Source organism: Coregonus lavaretus (genome assembly GCF_964263955.1).
Source record: "Coregonus lavaretus genome assembly, chromosome: 5".
Classification (NCBI taxonomy): domain Eukaryota; kingdom Metazoa; phylum Chordata; class Actinopteri; order Salmoniformes; family Salmonidae; genus Coregonus; species Coregonus lavaretus.
The window spans coordinates 26,767,506-26,787,588 of NC_139992.1; the positions used below are offsets into that span (position 1 = coordinate 26,767,506).

Here is a 20,083-nt window from a genome sequence, read left to right on the forward strand (position 1 = left end):
CAGTCTGAGCCCCAGCCACTGACCCTAGACAGAGAGGCTGGCTGATATCTCCCTCTCTCTCCTTCTCTCTCTCTCTTTCTCCTCTTCTCACTGCTTCCTGCTGCAGAAAAACAGCCGATCTGCATCACCAAGGACACTACAGACAAGCCTGATGGATCTGTTCTGTAACATCACTCTCTTGCAAAATGTGTCCCTTTCACTCTCTCTCTCTCTCTCTCTCTCTCTACCGTTCTGTTTCTCTCTCTCTCCCATTCTTTTCTCTCTTTCCCTCTACCTTTCCATTACACCCTCAACCACATTCTGCCTTACTCCCTATTTTTTCTCTCACTTTCCCTTGCTGTTCTCCCTCTCTTACAATCTCTCTACCTTTCTGCCTCTCTTTCTCTTTCGAGAAACACAAAAACATAGACATACACCAACCGCCATTAACCGTAAGGTCTTAGTAGTGTAGTATAGTAGTGTAGCTATAGTTGTGCGGCTGTGTGTTAGCATGCTAGGCTAGCTGTAGCCCAGTCTCATGTTAAACAGTGGAGTAGTGTTGCTATGTGTTAGCATGCTAGGCTAGCTGTAGCCCAGTTCCATGTTAAACAGTGGAGTAGTGTGGCTGTGTGTTAGCATGCTAGGCTATATGTAGCCCAGGTGCTAATGTGCGATGCTGGGACTGAAAGGTGTGAATTTGGAAAGTGGAGGCCTGGATACAAACACTCCTATCATCCCCTGACCCACATATCTCTTTCCTTCTGTCATTCTCTTGCTCTTTTTTTCATCTATCATTTACAACACAAACACTCTACGGCCATAATGTACCTGTGTGTACTAGCAGCAAACAATCTGTACCCAAATGTAGCTGCGCTTTGTGTGCTAGAAGCAAACTACAGCCAAATGTACAGTACCAGTCAAAAGTTTGGTCACACCTACTCATTCAAGGGTTTTTCTTTATTTTTACGATTTCCTACATTGTAGAATAATAGTGAAGACATCAGAACTATGAAATAACACACATGGAATCATGTAGTAACCAAAAAAGTGTTCAACAAATCAAAATATATTTTGTATTTGAGATTCTTCAAAGTAGCCACCCTTTGCCTTGATGACAGCTTTGCATACTCTTGGCATTCTCTCAATCAGCTTCAACAGTCTTGAAAGAGTTCCCACATATGCTGAGCACTTGATGGCTGCTTTTCCTTCACTCTGCGGTCCAACTCATCCCAAACCATCTCAGTTGGGTTGAGGTCGGGTGATTGTGGAGGCCAGGTCATCTGATGCAGCACTCCATCACTCTCCTTCTTTTTCAAATAGCCCTTACACAGCCTGGAGGTGTGTTTTGGGTCATTGTCCTGTTGAAAAACAAATGAGCGCAAACCAGATGGAATGGCATATCGCTGCAGAATGCTGTGGTAGCCATGCTGGTTAAGTGTGCCTTGAATTCTAAATAAATCACTGACAGAGTCACCAGCAAAGCACCCCCACACCATCACACCTCCTCCTCCATGCTTCATGATGGGAACCATACATGAGGAGATCATCCGTTCCCCTACTCTGTGTCTCACAAAGACACGGCGATTGGAACCAAAAATCTCAAATTTGGACTCATCAGACCAAAGGACAGATTTCCACCGGTCTAATGTCCATTGCTCGTGTTTCTTGTCCCAAGCAAGTCTCTTCTTCTTATTGGTGTCCTTTAGTAGTGGTTTCTTTGCAGCAATTCAACCATGAGGCCTGATTCACAGTTCCCTCTGAACAGTTGATGTTGAGATGTGTCTGTAACTTGAACTCTGTGAAGCATTTATTTGGGCTGCAATATGAGGCTGGTAACTCTTTGATTATTTGAGCTGTTCTTGCCATAATATTATCTTGGTCTTTTACCAAATTGGGCTATCTTCTGTATACCACCTCTACCTTGTCACAACACAACTGATTGGCTCAAATGCATTAAGAAGGAAAGAAATTCCACAAGTTAACTTTTAACAAGGCACACCTGTTAATTGAAATGCATTCCAGATGACTACCTCATGAAGCTGGTTGAGAGAATTCCAAGAGTGTGCAAAGCTGTCATCAAGGCAAAGGGTGGCTACATTGAATAATCTCAAATATAAAATATATTTTGATTTGTTTAACACTTTTTTGGTGTTATTTCATAGTTTTGTTGTCTTCACTATTATTCTACAATGTAGAAAATAGTAAAAAATACAACAAAAAAACTGGAATGAGTAGGTGTGTCCAAACTTTTGACTGGTACTGTACCGTTTGCTTTTTGTGTTAGCAAAAACACTCTACATCCAACTGTAACTTAGTGTGCTAGCTAGCAGAAACACTTAGCACTACCTACATGTACCTGGGATTAGTGGTTTAGCCGCAAAACTCTACTTCAAAATGTAACTGTTAGCTGTTCAATGTGAAAGCAGCAAAGCAACCACTGGGAAAGGTAGGGGACAAAAGGAGGTTTGGTAAGGATAGGACAATGAGCTTTTAAGGATTAGTCAGGATAAGACAAAAACCTGAAAGGATTTGGTCAATACAGGGAGCTGGTAAGGATTGGTAAGGATAGGACAAAAAGCTAAAAGGACTGGGTATGGATAGGACCTGAAGGCTAACATGGTTTGTAAGTTAAGGAAAGAATAACAAGATAGAGACTTCCCATTCATTCCAGGCTACACTCAATACAGCAGACTCACCAACCCCTCGCTCTCTCCCTCTCTCTTTCTCTCTCTCGAATCTGTGCCTGTTTCCTGTTACCATAGTAACCCAACTCACCCTCCCTCCTTACCTACCCTCCTCTCTCTCTCTCAATCATGCTATAACTCTATCTATTTTTCTTCTCCTTGCCTCCTCTCTCCCTCACTCATTCTCTCTTCCAGCCTCTCACAGTTTAGAGTGAGTGGAAAAGAGCACTCTCCCATAATGAGGAAGAGAGGGAGGATATAATTAATTTTCTTCATTAAATAATTTAATATTGTGGAATGCGGCCTACTAGATGCCAGGAATCAAACCAATGGGTTTTTGGGAATACATCTCTGTGTAATGATTTTATGTATATTATTCAGTGACAGATACACAGAGAAAGAGAAATGCAGCAACACAAAAAGGCACACACACAAACACTAACGCAAACAGAGAGGTGAGTTTTTGCTGTAGTACAAGTCTTCAGTGTGACATTGGTGCTGAGCTCCGGTGCTAATGAGAGCTTTAATGTCAGCGAGGCACAGACTCAGAGCAGACAGATTAGAATAGTGATTACCCTGAGAACGGGCTCGCAGTACACACACACACACACACACACCAGCAGGCATTACTCCACCTTTGAGACTTTCCTGGCTGTACCTGTACTGTTGCTTAGTTCAAACAGCCATGCAGAGGGAGACAGAGAGCGAAAGAGACAGTGAAGGAGAGATAGAGAGTGCAACAATGAAAGTGAGAGAGGGAGAGAGAGACACACATACACAAACACACAGAGTAGGGTGATGTGGGGTTGTACAAGGGAGGAATGAGTGAATAACTGGTGTGTGTGTGTGTGCGTGTGCATAGGTTAGTGTGTGTGTGTGTGTGTGTGTGTGTGTGTGTGTAGTTAGGTTTATATATTTGGGATTATATTAATCACAGATCAAACTCATATCTAGCTTGCTCTCCTCCATCTCTCTATCTCTCCTTTTCTCCCCCTCTACTGACCTCTCTGCCTCACCCCTCTTTTCAAAATTGGAAATCAATAGTGGCGTTTCCACCCTCTTCGCGGAGGTACACTCACACACATACAAATGTCCTAAAAATACAGAGAGAGCAAATTCGTACTTGACGCAGGTCTGATACAAACACACACCCAGAAGCCATCACACAAAGTATTCAGTGCAATAAATGGTTGAGCACTTCTGTTCTTTTGGAATAAATCTGGATATAATCCATCTGAAGAATGAGAATCCACTCCCTGCCTCCCCTCTCCCCAACCAAATGAGCAGCACTCGTTCAGTGAGCGACCACATTTGATGTCCTCTGGGTGAAGGGCCCTTTAGTCCTTTAGCAGCTGGAACCTGAGAGGGCTGAAGGGAGAAGAGGAGGGGATGTGAACGGGTGGTAGTGTAACTCCTACAATAAAGAGGACGGATGGAGAACAGTTTATCCAGCTAAGAGACCACACAGGAGGATTAGCCCTACAGAAAGACAGGAGAAAGAGAGGGCGAGGGGAGGAGGGATGGAGAGAGGGAGAGAGAGCAGAGGGGGGAGAGCGGAAAGACAAAGAGGGGTAGAGATAATGGGATGTAAGAGAGAGTGAATGAGAAACAGAGAGAGGTTGAAATGAGAGGGATATATAGTGAGAAAAAGAGAGAGAGAAAGCGCTGCGCGAGAGAGATGGATAGAGAGGGGGTTAGATGGAAGGATGAATGTGGATTCTGCGAGAGGGGGGTCATTTCTGAGGTCGAACTGGTAGTATTAACGTTGGGAGTCGATATCTACACCCCTCTATCCCCCACCCCCTAGGCCAGAGAAAAGTCAAACAGAGATAATACATACACACACACACACACACACACACACAAATATAACCATTATTTGGATTGGGATCGCTAGGGGTAATGTACAAAAGTACAGTATTATGTTTGGCTTCAGGTATATGAATAAGGATCAGGTAGAGTTAAATATAGAGCGTGAATGTAGTTCTCTTAGGTATGTTCGCCTCCATCCTACAGGTGCTTAGGCTGTTTGCTAAGATCTGAAGATTTGGAGTTCAGTTGCACTGTAATCCCCAAGGCCTCTCCTATCTGGTAGTGCTGATGGGTTGTAGCTGAGCTGCTGAGGTAGAGCGCAGCAGAGACAGAGTGAGAGCAGCAGAGATGCAAGATCTCACGGTTTGACCAATTTGACTTCAGATTCCGACGTTCAAAGTCGCTCCAAACGTCAAACTTCGAGGTGTTTTCAACACCCTGGGTTGCTCCTCCTGCTGCAGCTGCATCCTGGGTTGCTTCCTGGGATACACTGCTACAAAACACTACAATGCACACACAACAGAGACCTAGAGTTCCACACACATGCACACATATAGGCCGACACACACGCATACAAGCAAGCACACACACACCAACAGCTTGCTTTAAAGATAAAAACAAGATAGCATAAGTTGCCAACACAACACACAACAGAGACAGATAAAGTCATATATAACAAACATAACACGCTATAAAACATTTTGCAGAACTCTCTACACACACAGAAAATATTCTATACAGCACCTGGGGCAAAGAGAGAGAAAAACATAAGTGATAAAGAGATAGAGAGAGAGAGAGAGAGAGAGAGAGAGAGAGAGAGAGAGAGAGAGAGAGAGAGAGAGAGAGAGAGAGAGAGAGAGAGAGAGAGAGAGAGAGAGAGAGAGAGAGAGAGAGAGAGAGAGAGAGAGAGAGAGACTGTATTGCACTAGGGAACACACACACACAGAGGGGGCTTAGATATAATCTCTTTCCATCTCTTTCCATCAGAGCTACACAGCCCCTCTATCTCTCTCTTGCTTCCTCTCTTTCTCTCTCTCTCTCTCTCTCTCTCTCTCTCTCTCCCCCTCTCGGACACACACATGCACACACACACACAAACAAACACATAGCCACACACACACACTGACATAACATTTTAGGTGTTTTCATCCTCTAAACAATCAGATTATTCTCTGCGAGTGAGGGAGGCATGGGCATAAGGATGTGCTTAGCTTCAGCTCACACATGACTTCATTAGCACAGCACACACGCATACACACACACACACGCACGCACGCACGCACGCACACACACACACTGGCTGCTGCTCGCTTGCTGCTCTCTGTTCTACAGCCCATACATCAGGGGATTGGGGAAGAGATACAGGGGCTGGTTAGGCCTTTACACAATATTGACTTTAATGCCCTTTTACTGTTGGCTGATCATTATTATTATTATGACTTGTATTTCTGACTGGACAAGCAACAACAAACCTATTGGAACCATGCTATGGGCCCTTCAAACTCAACTCTAGACCTCGAAGCCAGTTCTACTGCATTTTTTCATTGTTCCCATCTAATCAGGGACTGATTTAGACCTGGGACACCAGGTGGGTGCAATTAATTATCAGGTAGAACAGAAAACCAGCAGTCTCCGGACCTCATAGGGTAAGAGTTGAATACCCCTGCTATGTGCTATAGCAGATGTCCAATGACCGTGCCCTGACCAACATGTTTGACGCTGGCTCGCTCTGTTCATACAGGGTTAGAAAACTGGCTTGGTCAAAAACAAACAAAAGCCATTCTTTCTCCTCTACCATTAGGCTGTAATGGTTTGTAATACACACACACACACACACACACACACACACACACACACACACACAAAACACACCACATACACACAAACCATGGTTAAATGGGCGGCAGGTGGCTTAGTGGGTAAGAGCGTTGTGCCAGTAACCGAAAGGTCGCTGGTTCTAATCCCCGAGCCGACTAGGTGAAAAATCTGTCGATGTGCCCTTGAGCAAGGCACTTAACCCTATTTGCTCCTGTAAGTCGCTCTGGATAAGAGCGTCTGCTAAATGACCAATTATTATTATTAAATGGCAGCCACTGGGTCCTCTGATAAAAATGGCTGGGGTTAGTTAGGCTCAGGTGCTCAAATTAATTGTCTGTTACTAAAAGCTGAGAAAATATGTCAGTAGCTAGGTTTCCATCCAATTGGGGACAGATTTTCATGTGAATATTCAAAAATCAGCTTCAAACTAATTTTTCCACCAGATCAAATTGACTTGTTGCGGATAAAAGGCTGTGCGTGAAGACGTAGTGCACATAAAGATACATTTTGCGGTTAAATTCCCATGTACCGAATAAAAAATATAAGTTAGATGGGTTTCCATCGCATTTTCAACTCTACTGATGGTTTTCTCAAACAAATTGTTGCATTATATAGGGAGTGTGCCCACTCTGGTATTGGCATGTGCGCTCTAGCCAACAGTTTGCAGATACAATGTGGGTATTGTCTACATGATGAGATTATTATGGACAAAAGAGCAGGATTATTTTTATTTGTCAAACGGCAGTAAAGCATGTCACAGAAAAATACCCTCGATATTTATTGGAAAGGAGCATCAACTCGTCACCTTGCACTTTCACATTTTAGTAGACATTCTTTTCCAGAGTGACTTACATGAGCAATTAGGGTTAAGTGCCTTGCTCAAGGGCACATCGACAGATTTTTCACCTAGTCGGCTCGGGGATTAGAACCAGTGACCTTTTGGTTACTGGCACAACGCTCTTAACCACTAAGCTACCTGCCGCCCCAAGCTACCTGCATATTTCCCAGAGTGCCTTGCCTTTCAAGTGAATTGTAGAGTTACCACCCATGACTGTATTTGTTAGTGACAGAGACATGGTTGTTGCAATTAATTTATAACAGTTCAGCCCTGTGGCCTTCACCAAGTGAGATCATAAGTGAATATGTTATCATTCAAATACAATTATTTAACACAACACATATACCCTAATACAGAGGGCTGAAACTCATGGTTTACAGGCAACATCAGGCCTGCAAGTCACATTATGCAGGCTTGCAAAGTGATGTGTAATTCCTATTGGAATCCAGCCAGTGTGGGGAAATCCAACATTTGGCATTTGTGTTCAATTTGCATTCAGAATGACTTCTAAGATATGAGACTACCTAAAGCATCTAAACTGGAACAACCATTTCAGTAACGGGTGCAACAAGTCCTAGTAACAGATTGGATTAGTTTAGAAAAATATATGTTATTTATATTTGAGCTGCATAAGATTCTTTATAAAACTGGTTGTTTGGATCCTGGATGCTGATTGGACAAGCAGCGTTCCAAGCCATGCTGCATTGGCCGTCACAGAGACAATATGCCAGCTAACGGTTCCATCTGAAAATTAAACAGCACCTCCATAAGAATATCATGTTCATGTTGCTGACCAAATCATATTTTGTACTTATCCCAGCTCACACATTATTTCCACTTGCTTCCAACCTAGCATTTAGTTTGGTACAGTGGGTGTTAATATAAGCCTCATTGTCTGCCTGTCCGAACTCGGAAACAATGTTTCAATTTAGAATTTAGATATCTGTACCATACATAGAGCGTGAACAGGGCCCAGACGAGACGAGACAACGCATCAACGTCATTATCGTGGACATATCCAAGTAAATGTCAATAGAAAAAAAGCTAAAACAAATGAAAATGCAGCTAGTGTACTGTCATTCCAGGTTCAATGGTTGACTTTACTGAGTTAACTGAAGTTGGCTAGCTAACTAGAAAGTGACAAGAACGTTATTCAGCCTGCATAGCAACCATTTTGTTTAGAGCGGACATTTTCATCCTCTCCCTGACAGTCTGTAATAACTACATGTTTCAAGCAGACCACCATAGTCCCTGCGCCCATGAAAGCGCAGGTAACCTGCCTAAATGCACAGCCGCGAGCTGCCCAGTGACACAAGCCTACCAGACGAGCTAAACCACTTCTATGCTCGCTTCGAGGCAAGCAACACTGAAGCATGCATGAGAGCACCAGCTGTTCCAGATGACTATGTGATCACGCTCTCCGTAGCCGATGTGAGTAATACTTTTAAGCAGGTCAACATTCACAAGGCCGCAGGGCCAGACGGATTACCAGGACGTGTACTCCGAGCATGTGCTGACCAACTGGCAAGTGTCTTCACTGACATTTTCAACATGTCCCTGACTGAGTCTGTAATACCTATATGTTTCAAGCAGACCACCATAGTCCCTGTGCCCAAGAAAGCAAAGGTAACCTGACTAAATGAATCCCGCCCTGTAGCACTCACATCAGTAGCTATGAAGTGCTATGAAAGGCTGGTCATGGCTCACATCAACAGCATTATCCCAGAAACCCTAGACCCACTCCAATTTGCATACCGCCCCAACAGATCCACAGATGATGCAATCTCTATTGCACTCCACACTGCCCTTTCCCACCTGGACAAGAGGAACACCTACGTGAGAATGCTATTCATTGACTACAGCTCAGCATTCAACACCATAGTGCCCTCTAAGCTCATCACTAAGCTAAGGATCCTGGGACTAAACACCTCCCTCTGCAACTGGATCCTGGACTTCCTGACGGGCCGCCCCCAGGTGGTAAGGGTAGGTAACAACACATCTGCCACACTGATCCTCAACACGGGGGCCCCTCAGGGGTGCGTGCTCAGTCCCCTCCTGTACTCTCTGTTCACCCATGACTGCATGGCCAGGCACGACTCCAACACCATCATTAAGTTTGCCGACGACACAACAGTGGTATGCCTGATCACCGACAACGATGAGACAGCCTATAGGGAGGAGGTCAGAGACCTGGCCGTGTGGTGCCAGGACAACAACCTCTCCCTCAACGTGACCAAGACAAAGGAGATGATTGTGGACTACAGGAAAAAAAAAGAGGACTGAGCACGCCCCCATTCTCATCGATGGGGCTGTAGTGGAACAGGTTGAGAGCTTCAAGTTCCTTGGTGTCCACATCACCAACGAACTATCATGGTCCAAACACACCAAGACAGTCGTGAAGAGGGCACGACAAAGCCTATTCCCCCTCAGGAGACTGAAAAGATTTGGCATGGGTCCTCAGATCCTCAAAAAATTCTACAGCTGCACCATCGAGAGCATCCTGACTGGTTGCATCACCGCCTGGTATGGCAACTGCTTGGCCTCCGACCGCAAGGCACTACAGAGGGTAGTGCGTACGGCCCAGTACATCACTGGGGCCAAGCTTCCTGCCATCCAGGACCTCTATACCAGGCGGTGTCAGAGGAAGGCCCTCAAAATTGTCAAAGACTCCAGCCACCCTAGTCATAGACTGTTCTCTCTGCTACCGCACGGCAAGCGGTACCGGAGTGCCAAGTCTAGGTCCAAAAGACTTCTCAACAGCTTCTACCCCCAAGCCATAAGACTCCTGAACAGCTAATCATGGCTACCTGGACTATTTGCACTGCCCCCCCACCCCATCCTTTTTACGCTGCTGCTACTCTGTTAATTATTTATGCATAGTCACTTTAACTCTACCCACATGTACATATTACCTCAACTACCTCAACTAGCCGGTGCCCCCGCACATTGACTCTGCAACGGTACCCCCCTGTATATATAGCCTCCCTACTGTTACTTTATTTTACTTCTGCTCTTTTTTTTCTCAACACTTTTTTTGTTGTTGTTTTATTTTTACTTTTTTTGTAAAAAATAAATGCACTGTTGGTTAAGGGCTGTAAGTAAGCATTTCACTGTAATGTCTGCACCTGTTGTATTCGGCGCATGTGACCAATACAATTTCATTTGATTTGATTTGATTTAAATGACTACCGCCCCGTAGCACTCACGTCAGTAGCCATGGAGTACTTTGAAAGGATGGTCATGGCTCTCATCAACACCATCATCCCGGAAACCCTAGACCCACTCCAATTCGCATACCACCCCAACAGATCCACAGATGATGCAATCTCAATCGCACTCCACACTGCCCTTTCCCACCTGGACAAAAATAACACCTATGTGAGAATGCTGTTCATTGACTACAGCTCAGTGCTCAACAACCTAGTGCCCACAAAGCTCATCACTACGCTAAGGACCATGGGACTAAACACCTCCTTCTGCAACTGGATCCTGGACTTTCTGACGGGCCACACCCAGGTGGTAAGGGTAGACAACAACACATCTGCCACGCTTAGTCCCCTCCTGTACTCTCTGTTCACCCACGACTGCATGGACAAGCACGGCTCCAACACAAACATTAAGTTTGATGACGACACAACGGTGGTAGGCCTGATCACCTACAACAATGAGACAGCCTATTGGGAGGAGGTTAGAGACCTGGCAGTGTGGTGCCAGGACAACAACCTCTCCCTCAACGTGAGCAAGACAAAGTAGATGATTGTGGACTACAGGAAAAGGAGGGTCGAACACGCCCCCATTCACATCGACGGGGCTGTAGTTTAAAGTTCCTTGTTGTCCACATCACCAACAAACTACCATGGTCCAAACACACCAAGAAAGTCATGAAGATGGCCTTTTCCCACTCAGGAGACTGAAAGGATTTGGCATGGGTCCCCAGATCCTCAAACAGTTATACAGCTGCACCATCGAAAGCATCCTGACCGGTTGCATCACCGCCTGGTATGGCAACTGCTCAGCATCTGACCATAAGGCGCTAGAGAGGGTAATGCGTACGGCCCAGTACATCACTGGGGCCAAGCTTCCTGCCATCCAGGACCTATATACTAGATGGTGTCAGAGGAAGGCCCCAAAAATTGTCAAATGACTCCAGTCACCCAAGTCATATACTGTTCTCTCTGCTACCGCACGGCAAACGGTGCCAGAGTGCCAAGTCTGGGTCCAAAAGGCTCCTTAACAGCTTCTACCCCCAAGCCATAAGACTGCTGAACAATTAATCAAATGGCCACCCGGACTATTTGCATTGACAGCCCCTTTGTTTTTACACTGCTGCTACTCGCTGTTTATTTTCTATGCATAGTCACTTTACCCCTACCTACATGTACAAATTACCTCGACTAACCTGTACCCCCCCCCCACATTGACCCGGTACCGGTACCCCCTGTATATAGCCTCGTTATTGTCATTTTATAGTGTGACTTTTTTAAAATTAATGTATTTTTTTTTTTTTTTACTTTAGTTTATTTAGTAAATACTCTCTTAACTCTATTTTCTTAAAACTGTGCTGTTGGTTAAGGGCTTGTAAGTAAGCATTTCACGGTAAGGTCTACACCTGTTGTAGGGCCCCGTGTAGCTCAGTTGGTAGAGCATGGCACTTGCAACGCCAGGGTTGTGGGTTCCATTCCCACGGGGGGCCAGTATGAATTTTTTTTTTTGATGCACTCACTAACAGTAAGTCGCTCTGGATAAGAGCTTCTGCTAAATGACTAAAATGTAAATGTTGTATTCGGCGCATGTGACAAATAAAATTAGAGTTGAAATGTATTCAATTTTGAGTTTGCATCCCAATATTACACTTTATATACGTCACAGAAGACTGAAATATAACACTGCTGTTTGACATAGAAACACTGGATTTTTGGCGTATAAAAAAAAAACACAATTTAATAATTATGAAATTATGAACAGTATTAATAACATTCCACCCATGTGGCCACAAGGTCATTTGACTGCAGGAAAGCGCTACTTAATCAATCAATGTACATGCAAAAACAAAGATATTGAAACAAACATTTCAAAAAATGAACCTGCAGTAGAGCATGCTGGGAAATATGATAATGATGGGCGTGGTTTTACACTGGTTATATAACACCAACACTGGGGTTCTTTTACACCAATGAGTGTTAATGTAACACTTACAGAGTTAATGTAATACCTGAATCAACGCTAGAAATGTTACACTGAAAAATACTAGGTAACACTGGTCAATTTTCTGTGCTAGTTTCTGCTGTCTGGTGTGAGCACCAAATGACTCAACAATGTGAGAATCTCATCAAACAGCTGTGAGATAGAAAGACATGGGGAGAGATATAGAGAGAGAGTGGGAGAGAGGGGAGAGAGAGAGAAAGGAACAGAGAGAGGAAGAGAGGAACAGAGAGAGGGAGAGAAGGAGTATGAGTATCTCTGTTGATTAGACTCTGTCCAAGGTAGTGTGAGTAGCTTTACATATGCTTAGTTCAATTTCATTCTATTAGATTTCACTTGTATACCAAGTAATTTGTAATGTAACACTGCACTGCAATAACCCAACAAAAGCTAACCTAGGTTGACAGCCACAGGAAGAAAATACAGGTAAGAACTACAGTAGGACAATGGGGGAGAAGGTGATGCTACAAATCATAAAGGGGAGAATGTAGAACTGCAGGGACCGCTTTGAGGTATGGATATTTTTTAGATAAGAGAGATTACAACACAACAAACAAGGCTTCCTGTGTGGTAAGAATAGCAAATCAACCAGGAACGCAGTTGATATCGACTTCCATATTGACTGTGTGATTCCTCTATTTTCCTCTGGCTCCAGTAACTCTGCTCTCATGCTGTGTGTTATGGTGCTACTTCCCCTTCCTTCCCATCATGACGGCCAGGCAGGTCAGGGGTCACCATGATGTCACGGGGTAGCTCTGTACTGTTTCTCCAGAAGCCTTCTGTCTCCCTGAGTCGTTAATTAGCTACTAGCAGGCATTACTGTGGAACTCATCTGATAACAGGGCTCCCCTGCGCTAGAGAGAAGCCTGAAGCACTGAGAGAGAGAGAGAGAGAGAGAGAGAGAGAGAGAGAGAGAGAGAGAGAGAGAGATGCTGCGAGCAATAGGCATGCAGAAGTACAAACAGAGAGATAAAGAGAGAGTTTAGGAATCATTAAGCTAAGTGTGTGTGTTTCTCTCGCTCCCTTTCACTCTCTACAAACAAAAAAAAGCACACATACTGTACACCTACGTGCAACCAGTGTGAAATGGCTAGATAGTTAGCTGAGCGCTCTAGTAGCGTTTCCCTCGCTCTGAGACCTTGAAGCAGTTGTTTCCCTTGCTCTGCAAGGGCCACAGCTTTTGTGGAGCGATAGGTAATGATGCTTCGTGGGTGACTGTTGTTGATGTGTGCAGAGGGTCCCTGGTTCGAGCCCAGGATGAGGGACGAAAGCAACACTGTTACATACGCACAAAACCATTTATACCACCTTACTCTCACACATAAACATAATTAAAACAAGCACACACACATAATGTAAACACAGAAAATGTGAATAATTCACTGGAGCTCCAGTTATAGATCTGATTGGGTGCATTAAAGAGTTCACACAGCAGGCTATTATATCATTAGCTGTGAAGCTCTGCTCTGTGCTGCACTGAATGGCCTGGGAAATGGATACTTCCTGGGTGTGACACGTACGTACGTACACACACACACACACACACACACACACACATGCACACAGCAGTAGTAAATTATAGCTGTGGGAAAGAAAGCAGGAATAAACTGGAATATTGACAGAAAGTCCAGGAGCGAGGTGGGATATTGACAGGTTTCTCCTGGACTAGGTCTGAGAATGGAGGGAGAGAGGGAGAGAATTGTTGTGTTGGTGGAAAGACAGAGGAAAACACTAGGACGTTGACAACGCGTTTCCATGGGAGTGGAGGCAGAGATAGAGCGCTTGTCTAAGAGACACATTTCCTTATCTGTGTGCCTGTGGAGAAACAATCAGTGTCAGCTAATATAGAGGGGAGTTTCCCTGTTTCCATAGGCCTGTAGCTAGCTGCTGCTGCTGGGAGAAAACACACATAACTGTTATTAAATTTCACCCAAAGCCACCATCAGAGAGAGGAAGGAAGGAAGGAAGGAAGGAAGGAAGGAAGGAAGGAAGGAAGGAAGGAAGGAAGGAAGGAAGGAAGGAAGGAAGGAAGGAAGGAAGGAAGGAAGGAAGGAAGGAAGGAAGGAAGGAAGGAAGGAAGGAAGGAAGGAAGGAAGGAAGGAAGGAAGGAAGGAAGGAAGGAAGGAAGGAAGGAAGGAAGGAAGGAAGGAAGGAAGGAGAGGGAGGGAGGGAGGGAGGGAGGGAGGGAGGGAGGGAGGGAGGGAGAAAATTACAGGGGGCATGCTGTATATGTGTACTGATATTATTCAACAGTGAGTGAGCTGTGTGACATTCAGAGGTTCCCTCTACATTAAGTACATTCATGCATTATAATCTGAACTGTAGGAAGTGACGTTTACCAGCTGAAAACGGTCAGAATCATCTTGACAACTGACATAACATACAGTATAAACCTCACTCCTTGTGGATAAGCCTTGCCGTGGTGCCTGTTTTTTCCAAGAGCTGAAATTGAAGAGAAATTACATATTTTCATTTTACTGTAAAACCTCATCAAGTGGGCAATATACATGATAACATGAATTCAGCAAAGGCAGTGAAAGAGAGAGACAAGGTCCCAGAGAAAAGGACAGAGGAAAAGAAAGGTGGAAGAGAGGGCATGGGGAACTGTAAGTGAGTGAAACACAGAATGGAAGTTCAAGACAATACAAGAAGAGGGAATGAGAGAAATAAATGAGAGAGGAAAGGCGTATGAGAGAGAGAGGTCGAGAATTGGAGAGAGAGTGAATGAGATAGTGGGCAGCAGCAGCAGGGATGGGGTTGGAGGCAGTGGGCCCTGTGAGGACAGGCCTGTAATTGAAGCGAAGGAAAATGACCTTAACCCAGATCAGTATCTATCACTCTCCGGCAGGAAGAGAGAGCTCAACACCCGCAGATTTTCTGAGAGGGTGACAGATGAGGACAGAGGGAAGTGGAGGGAGAGAGAGACGGAGAGGGAGGGGATGATGTAGAGACAGATACTGCTGATTGCAAAGATTACTTCTCTGAGAAACCCTGGTTTCACTGTGGTTACACTGCCCTTACTCACTCACACACTCGCACACAGGCAGGCAGACAGACAGACAGAGCTCAGAGGAGATCAGCATGTTGAGACAGACAGAACCCTTGAGACATGGTCATCTGAGAGGAGGAGAATTATGCAAGTGCAAATTAAATTACACCGGAAGAGAGAGGCAGGCCTGGACCTGCAGGAAACACTGGGCTCTGTGTGTGTGTGTGTGTGTGTGTGTGTGTGTGTGTGCTATTTGTTATGCACATTATGAAAGCACAGACACAGAGACACAGACAAACAGACTGAGACGCTATCTGATATGTGATGAGCCAGGTTCACACAGAGATCAAAGGTTGTAAAGATCACACATGGACACGAAGGAAAGAGAGAGAGGAGGAGAAAGCATGCCTTAATGTAATATGGTAAAACACACACACTAACACATTGTGTGTGTGTTTGTTGTGCCACATAGAGTGCCCAGCGGAACACAAAAGCAGCCCTTTGACACCTGATACTCACTAGCTTCCAGTGTGTGTGAGAGAGGATTAGTGGTCAGAGTAACCATTGCCTCATTGGCTCTCCTGACGCAGGGCATGTAGGCCTGTTACATCTCTCTCTCTCTCTCTCTCTTTCTTTCTCTCTCTCTCTCTCTCTCTCTGTCTATCTTTTTCTCTCTAGCTTTCTCTCTCTTTCACTCTCTCTAAACTATATTCAATAACTACAGGAGGGACATTGACCAATACATTAGCTACCCCTTACCACAGCTCTCTTCCTCCCCTGTCCTGCCCTATTACTCTCTCTATTCTCACCCATACCGGATATCGCACAGGGCAAAGGGCCTCGGAAAGAGAGGATAATATCCGTTTTGCTAATTATGCTGTTTGTCCAGCTTAGTGGAGTGGGTTCTCTAGGCGGTGACAGTATGTGATTCAGGCCTAGAGTGCTGTGCTTGTCTAAAGGTCACACTAACACAGGAGCCCATTAGCAATTCAGATGTGGCTAAGATGGTAAGAGGCTGCACTGGCCCCAGTGCCTGCTGCCTGCCTGGCCCTTATTGCATTATCAGGGAGTATAGCGGCAGCTAGCATGCTCAACACTGATTAGGTGACAAAAAGGGGAGGAGAGATGTTATATATCTGTTATGTACTATATATGGGAGGAGACACGAGATTGGGTCATATTCAATATTCACAGAAAGGCGTGCACACACACACACACACACACACACACACACACACACACACACATACTTCATACAGTATGTGTACTGTTCACACCTACAGAAAAGGACAGTAAGGTCACCTGTGATATAAGTCAGTATTGGATGTCCATCCATGTCTGAGGACGTCGGGAGATGCCGTGGAAACCGGCAACCAGGGAGCAACAGTGAGCGCTGTAACCTTCAAGTAGGTTTCGGTTTTGCTAGAACATTGTGGAAGGAGATGGTGGAAGGGCGTAAGCATATACCTCTAGTCCCAGAGGTTGCAAGTTTGAATCCATTGATAGAAAGTTATTTTTGTTTTCCTTACCTTAACTATTTGGAGTTAATGCCTAAACTTAACCCTAACCTTCAAAATGTGGAGTTAATGCCTAAACTTAACATTAAACACTTTGAAAGTTGGAAACAACTGAAATTTGACGTTTGTGAAACATGGATGAACGTCTAAATCTGACGTGACTGTGAGAGCTTGTTGGAAACGGAAGTGTGCCAAGATGATACCCACAGAACACATTCATTCACACACACGCACACATACACACATACACACACACTCACTCTCTCTCTCTTCCCACTCATTCCACCCCCGTATCCCTAGCACATCTGGGACAGCATATCTACCTGCCGAGGTCAACTCCATTACTACTGCTGACAGACAATCACTCTGGCCATGAAGCTTATACACACAGACCTCACATCCTGACATTAGACCGACTGAGATAAGCATACTTACAGTATCTCTGATTCCAGTATGATCAGCTGAAGTAGGGAAACTGATGGTTGCTGCTTATTTTAGGAGGATTTCAACCAGAGACCTCGCGTGGTTCTATATGGCGTGGTTCTATATACTTCAGCACCATAGACAGAGAACACACCTCATGAGAACCAGTGACACACAGCTGAGACCGAGACCCCACAGAGAGAGAGAGAGAGAGAGAGAGAGAGAGAGAGAGAGAGAGAGAGAGAGAGAGAGAGAGAGAGAGAGAGAGAGAGAGAGAGAGAGAGAGAGAGAGAGAGAGAGAGAGAGAGAGAGAGAGAGAGAGAGAGAGAGAGAGAGAGAGAGAGAGAGAGAGAGAGAGAGAGAGAGAGAGAGAGAGAGAGAGAGAGAGAGAGAGAGAAAGAGAGAGAGAAAGAGAGAGAGAGTAGTCCGTAACAGTCTACTGCACAACAAATTGAAAAAAGAATGAGTGTAATCTAGCCAATGTCCCTAACCTGTGTAGCATTGCTGTTTTCTGCGCCATGACTGCACAACCATGACTGCACATAACATTTGTGGCTACAATACATTGCCAGTGACACCTGCGATTAAATGTGTGCGTGTGGGCGGGCGTGCGTGTGTGTGAACTATAGTGTCATCTATTCAACGTTGGTGCAATATTACCAAAACCTGTTAGTTTCAGTCATGCTGAGCTCACAACACAACTTGATACAATCTGCATCATCCCTCTGAAAGACCCGTTTGTTGATGTGTGTTGACCAATTGAGGGAGCAGTGTACTGCTCTATGCTACAGAGAGATGTGTCATCGGAACAACAACAAACCGGGAACAATGGAAAAGCCTTCTGGTGGATTAGGTGCAGAAACCACTGGTACGCTATTAATGTTATTGAAATGCTAGCACCTCTGAGCTCTGGCTGAGCTAGGCACTAGGCCTTCCCCTCTAGTACAGCCTCTACTCTGATAGCCTCTAACACAGTAACAAATGATCACATCACCACACTGCAGAGGCCTGGCTGTTTCACAACAGCGGAGAACATACAGACCTATAGGGCTACATCCCCCTAACACAAGCACACACACAGAGATAGAGAGAGAGAGAGAGAGAGAGAGGGTGGGGGGGCTCTAGGTCTGATGCTTTCAGAACCATGGAGAGCACCTCTCTCTCTCACTGGTTGGTTGATTTTCAAAAGGATTGATGAAGACAAGAACAATCCCTTAGGTTTGACACCATTTGTGATGCAAAGATTATATCTGAGGAGAGAACATAATCAGGGGCACAACCTATTTTTTTACTAAGATGCTTCCTTTTTAGTTTAGGCTTGGTCTGCAGCCTTTGAAGCAACACAATAAAGGCCAGTTATACTCAATACCCTTTTTGATTCAAACTCTCTCTCACTCTTTCTGTTTGCTGTAGGCTATGTGACACAATCATCACAAATTATCTCCTGCATTAAAAACAATCTACAAGTGCGCTTCGACGCTCGCTCATTCTAGCACAAACATACACACGCGCGCATACATTATAGGCAGGACAAGTGGGGTGATCCGTCTCACAAACTCTTTGAAATCATTCCCACATCGTGATAGATATCGGTTACCATGACGACTGGGAATCCATCCAAGCCCGCTGCATAAGTGTGTTGAGGCGAAAAAGACAGTAGCCTACCTATAGTGCTTTGATATGTGCAAGCCATTCACATCCTACCTTGCATTCCTCCATACATGTCCTGACCGAGTATTCATCCGTCTCATATTTCTCAACCAAAAGCTCAAACTCCCGGTAGTCCTCCTGAGCTTGCCGGTCAAAGCGCTGGTAAGCCCGGACACACTCGCTGCATCCCAGTGTGTCACCCTCAGCCACGTCCAGGCTGCAGTTTATATTGTCCGGACTTGTAAACCCGTTAAACAAATCCAAAAGAGAGTAGGAATTACAAAAAGAAAGATACAAATCGCTCAGATTCAAGTCCGCCGACTGCGTCCCATCACCGCCCCCGGAGAGGCCCAGGCACACCGGCTCTGCGTCCGTGAAAGTGAAGCAGTCTTTGGACAAGCTGTCCGGGTGACAGGTGTCCAGTCGACACAGAGGTTTGGTAGAATTCCCTATAAAAATAACATCTGGCTTTCTGGCGAGGCGGCCGTGGGGGGAATGGGGGTCAGAGGAGGGGGTGTGGTGGTGAGTGGAGTTTGGGTACTCGACCATGTCGGTAAAGGCGAGCCGCTTGTCCTGCCACTTGTCTCGGGTCCGCGTCAGTTTGGCCTCCGCGCAGAACCACAAGTGGTCAGAGAGCAGGACCGTGATGAAGAGAAGAGATGCCAGCGACAGGCGCCATCTCTGGGCCCGCTCCGACTCGGTAAATGGCTTCTCGTTCTCTCGGGGTGCAAACCAGATTTTTAAGCCGTCATCTTGCTTCCGACACATCCAAGCACCCCTGGTCATATTTTAGGAAAAGCGCAGCTCTGGCCGACTCCACCGCGGGGGCTCCTCTGCCACTATACTCATTGACTTTGGGAGATGGACTCCGTTATTTCTACTCGGTAACGGTGGCCTGCCGTGCCGCCGCGGGTCCTGGGCGCTCCTCTCTCGCGCCCGACGCCGTCCGTGTGTTATTCCGATCCAATTAGCGCGCCCGCACAGATTAAGCCTCGCGCTGCCTCATCCCCGTTCTCCATGGCTCTCCGGGGGGAAACCACGTTCTCTGTAACCGCATGCCTCGCACCTGGCTCCCTCTTTTCTGCTCTCCCGGGTTGTGCTCGCGCGCAGAGAGACCAGCTGTGGCGAGCTTATCCGTGCTGTTGCCGTTACTGCTGCGGTTTCCCGGATT

General features: G+C 45.5%; 1 protein-coding gene across 1 annotated transcript in view; it reads right to left on the reverse strand.

Annotated features, from left to right (window-relative positions):
• The window catches only part of LOC311129212 (NALCN channel auxiliary factor 1-like), a gene marked incomplete at both ends in the record, with an annotated part of 156,094 nt that extends 136,396 nt beyond the window's left edge, over positions 1 to 19,698 (reverse strand). The window contains one exon of the mRNA XM_084161516.1: positions 18,967 to 19,698. Coding sequence (XP_084017642.1) covers positions 18,967 to 19,698 — 732 coding nt within the window. The remainder of the gene's footprint in view (positions 1 to 18,966) is intronic.
• Between the last annotated feature and the right edge of the window lie 385 nt (positions 19,699 to 20,083).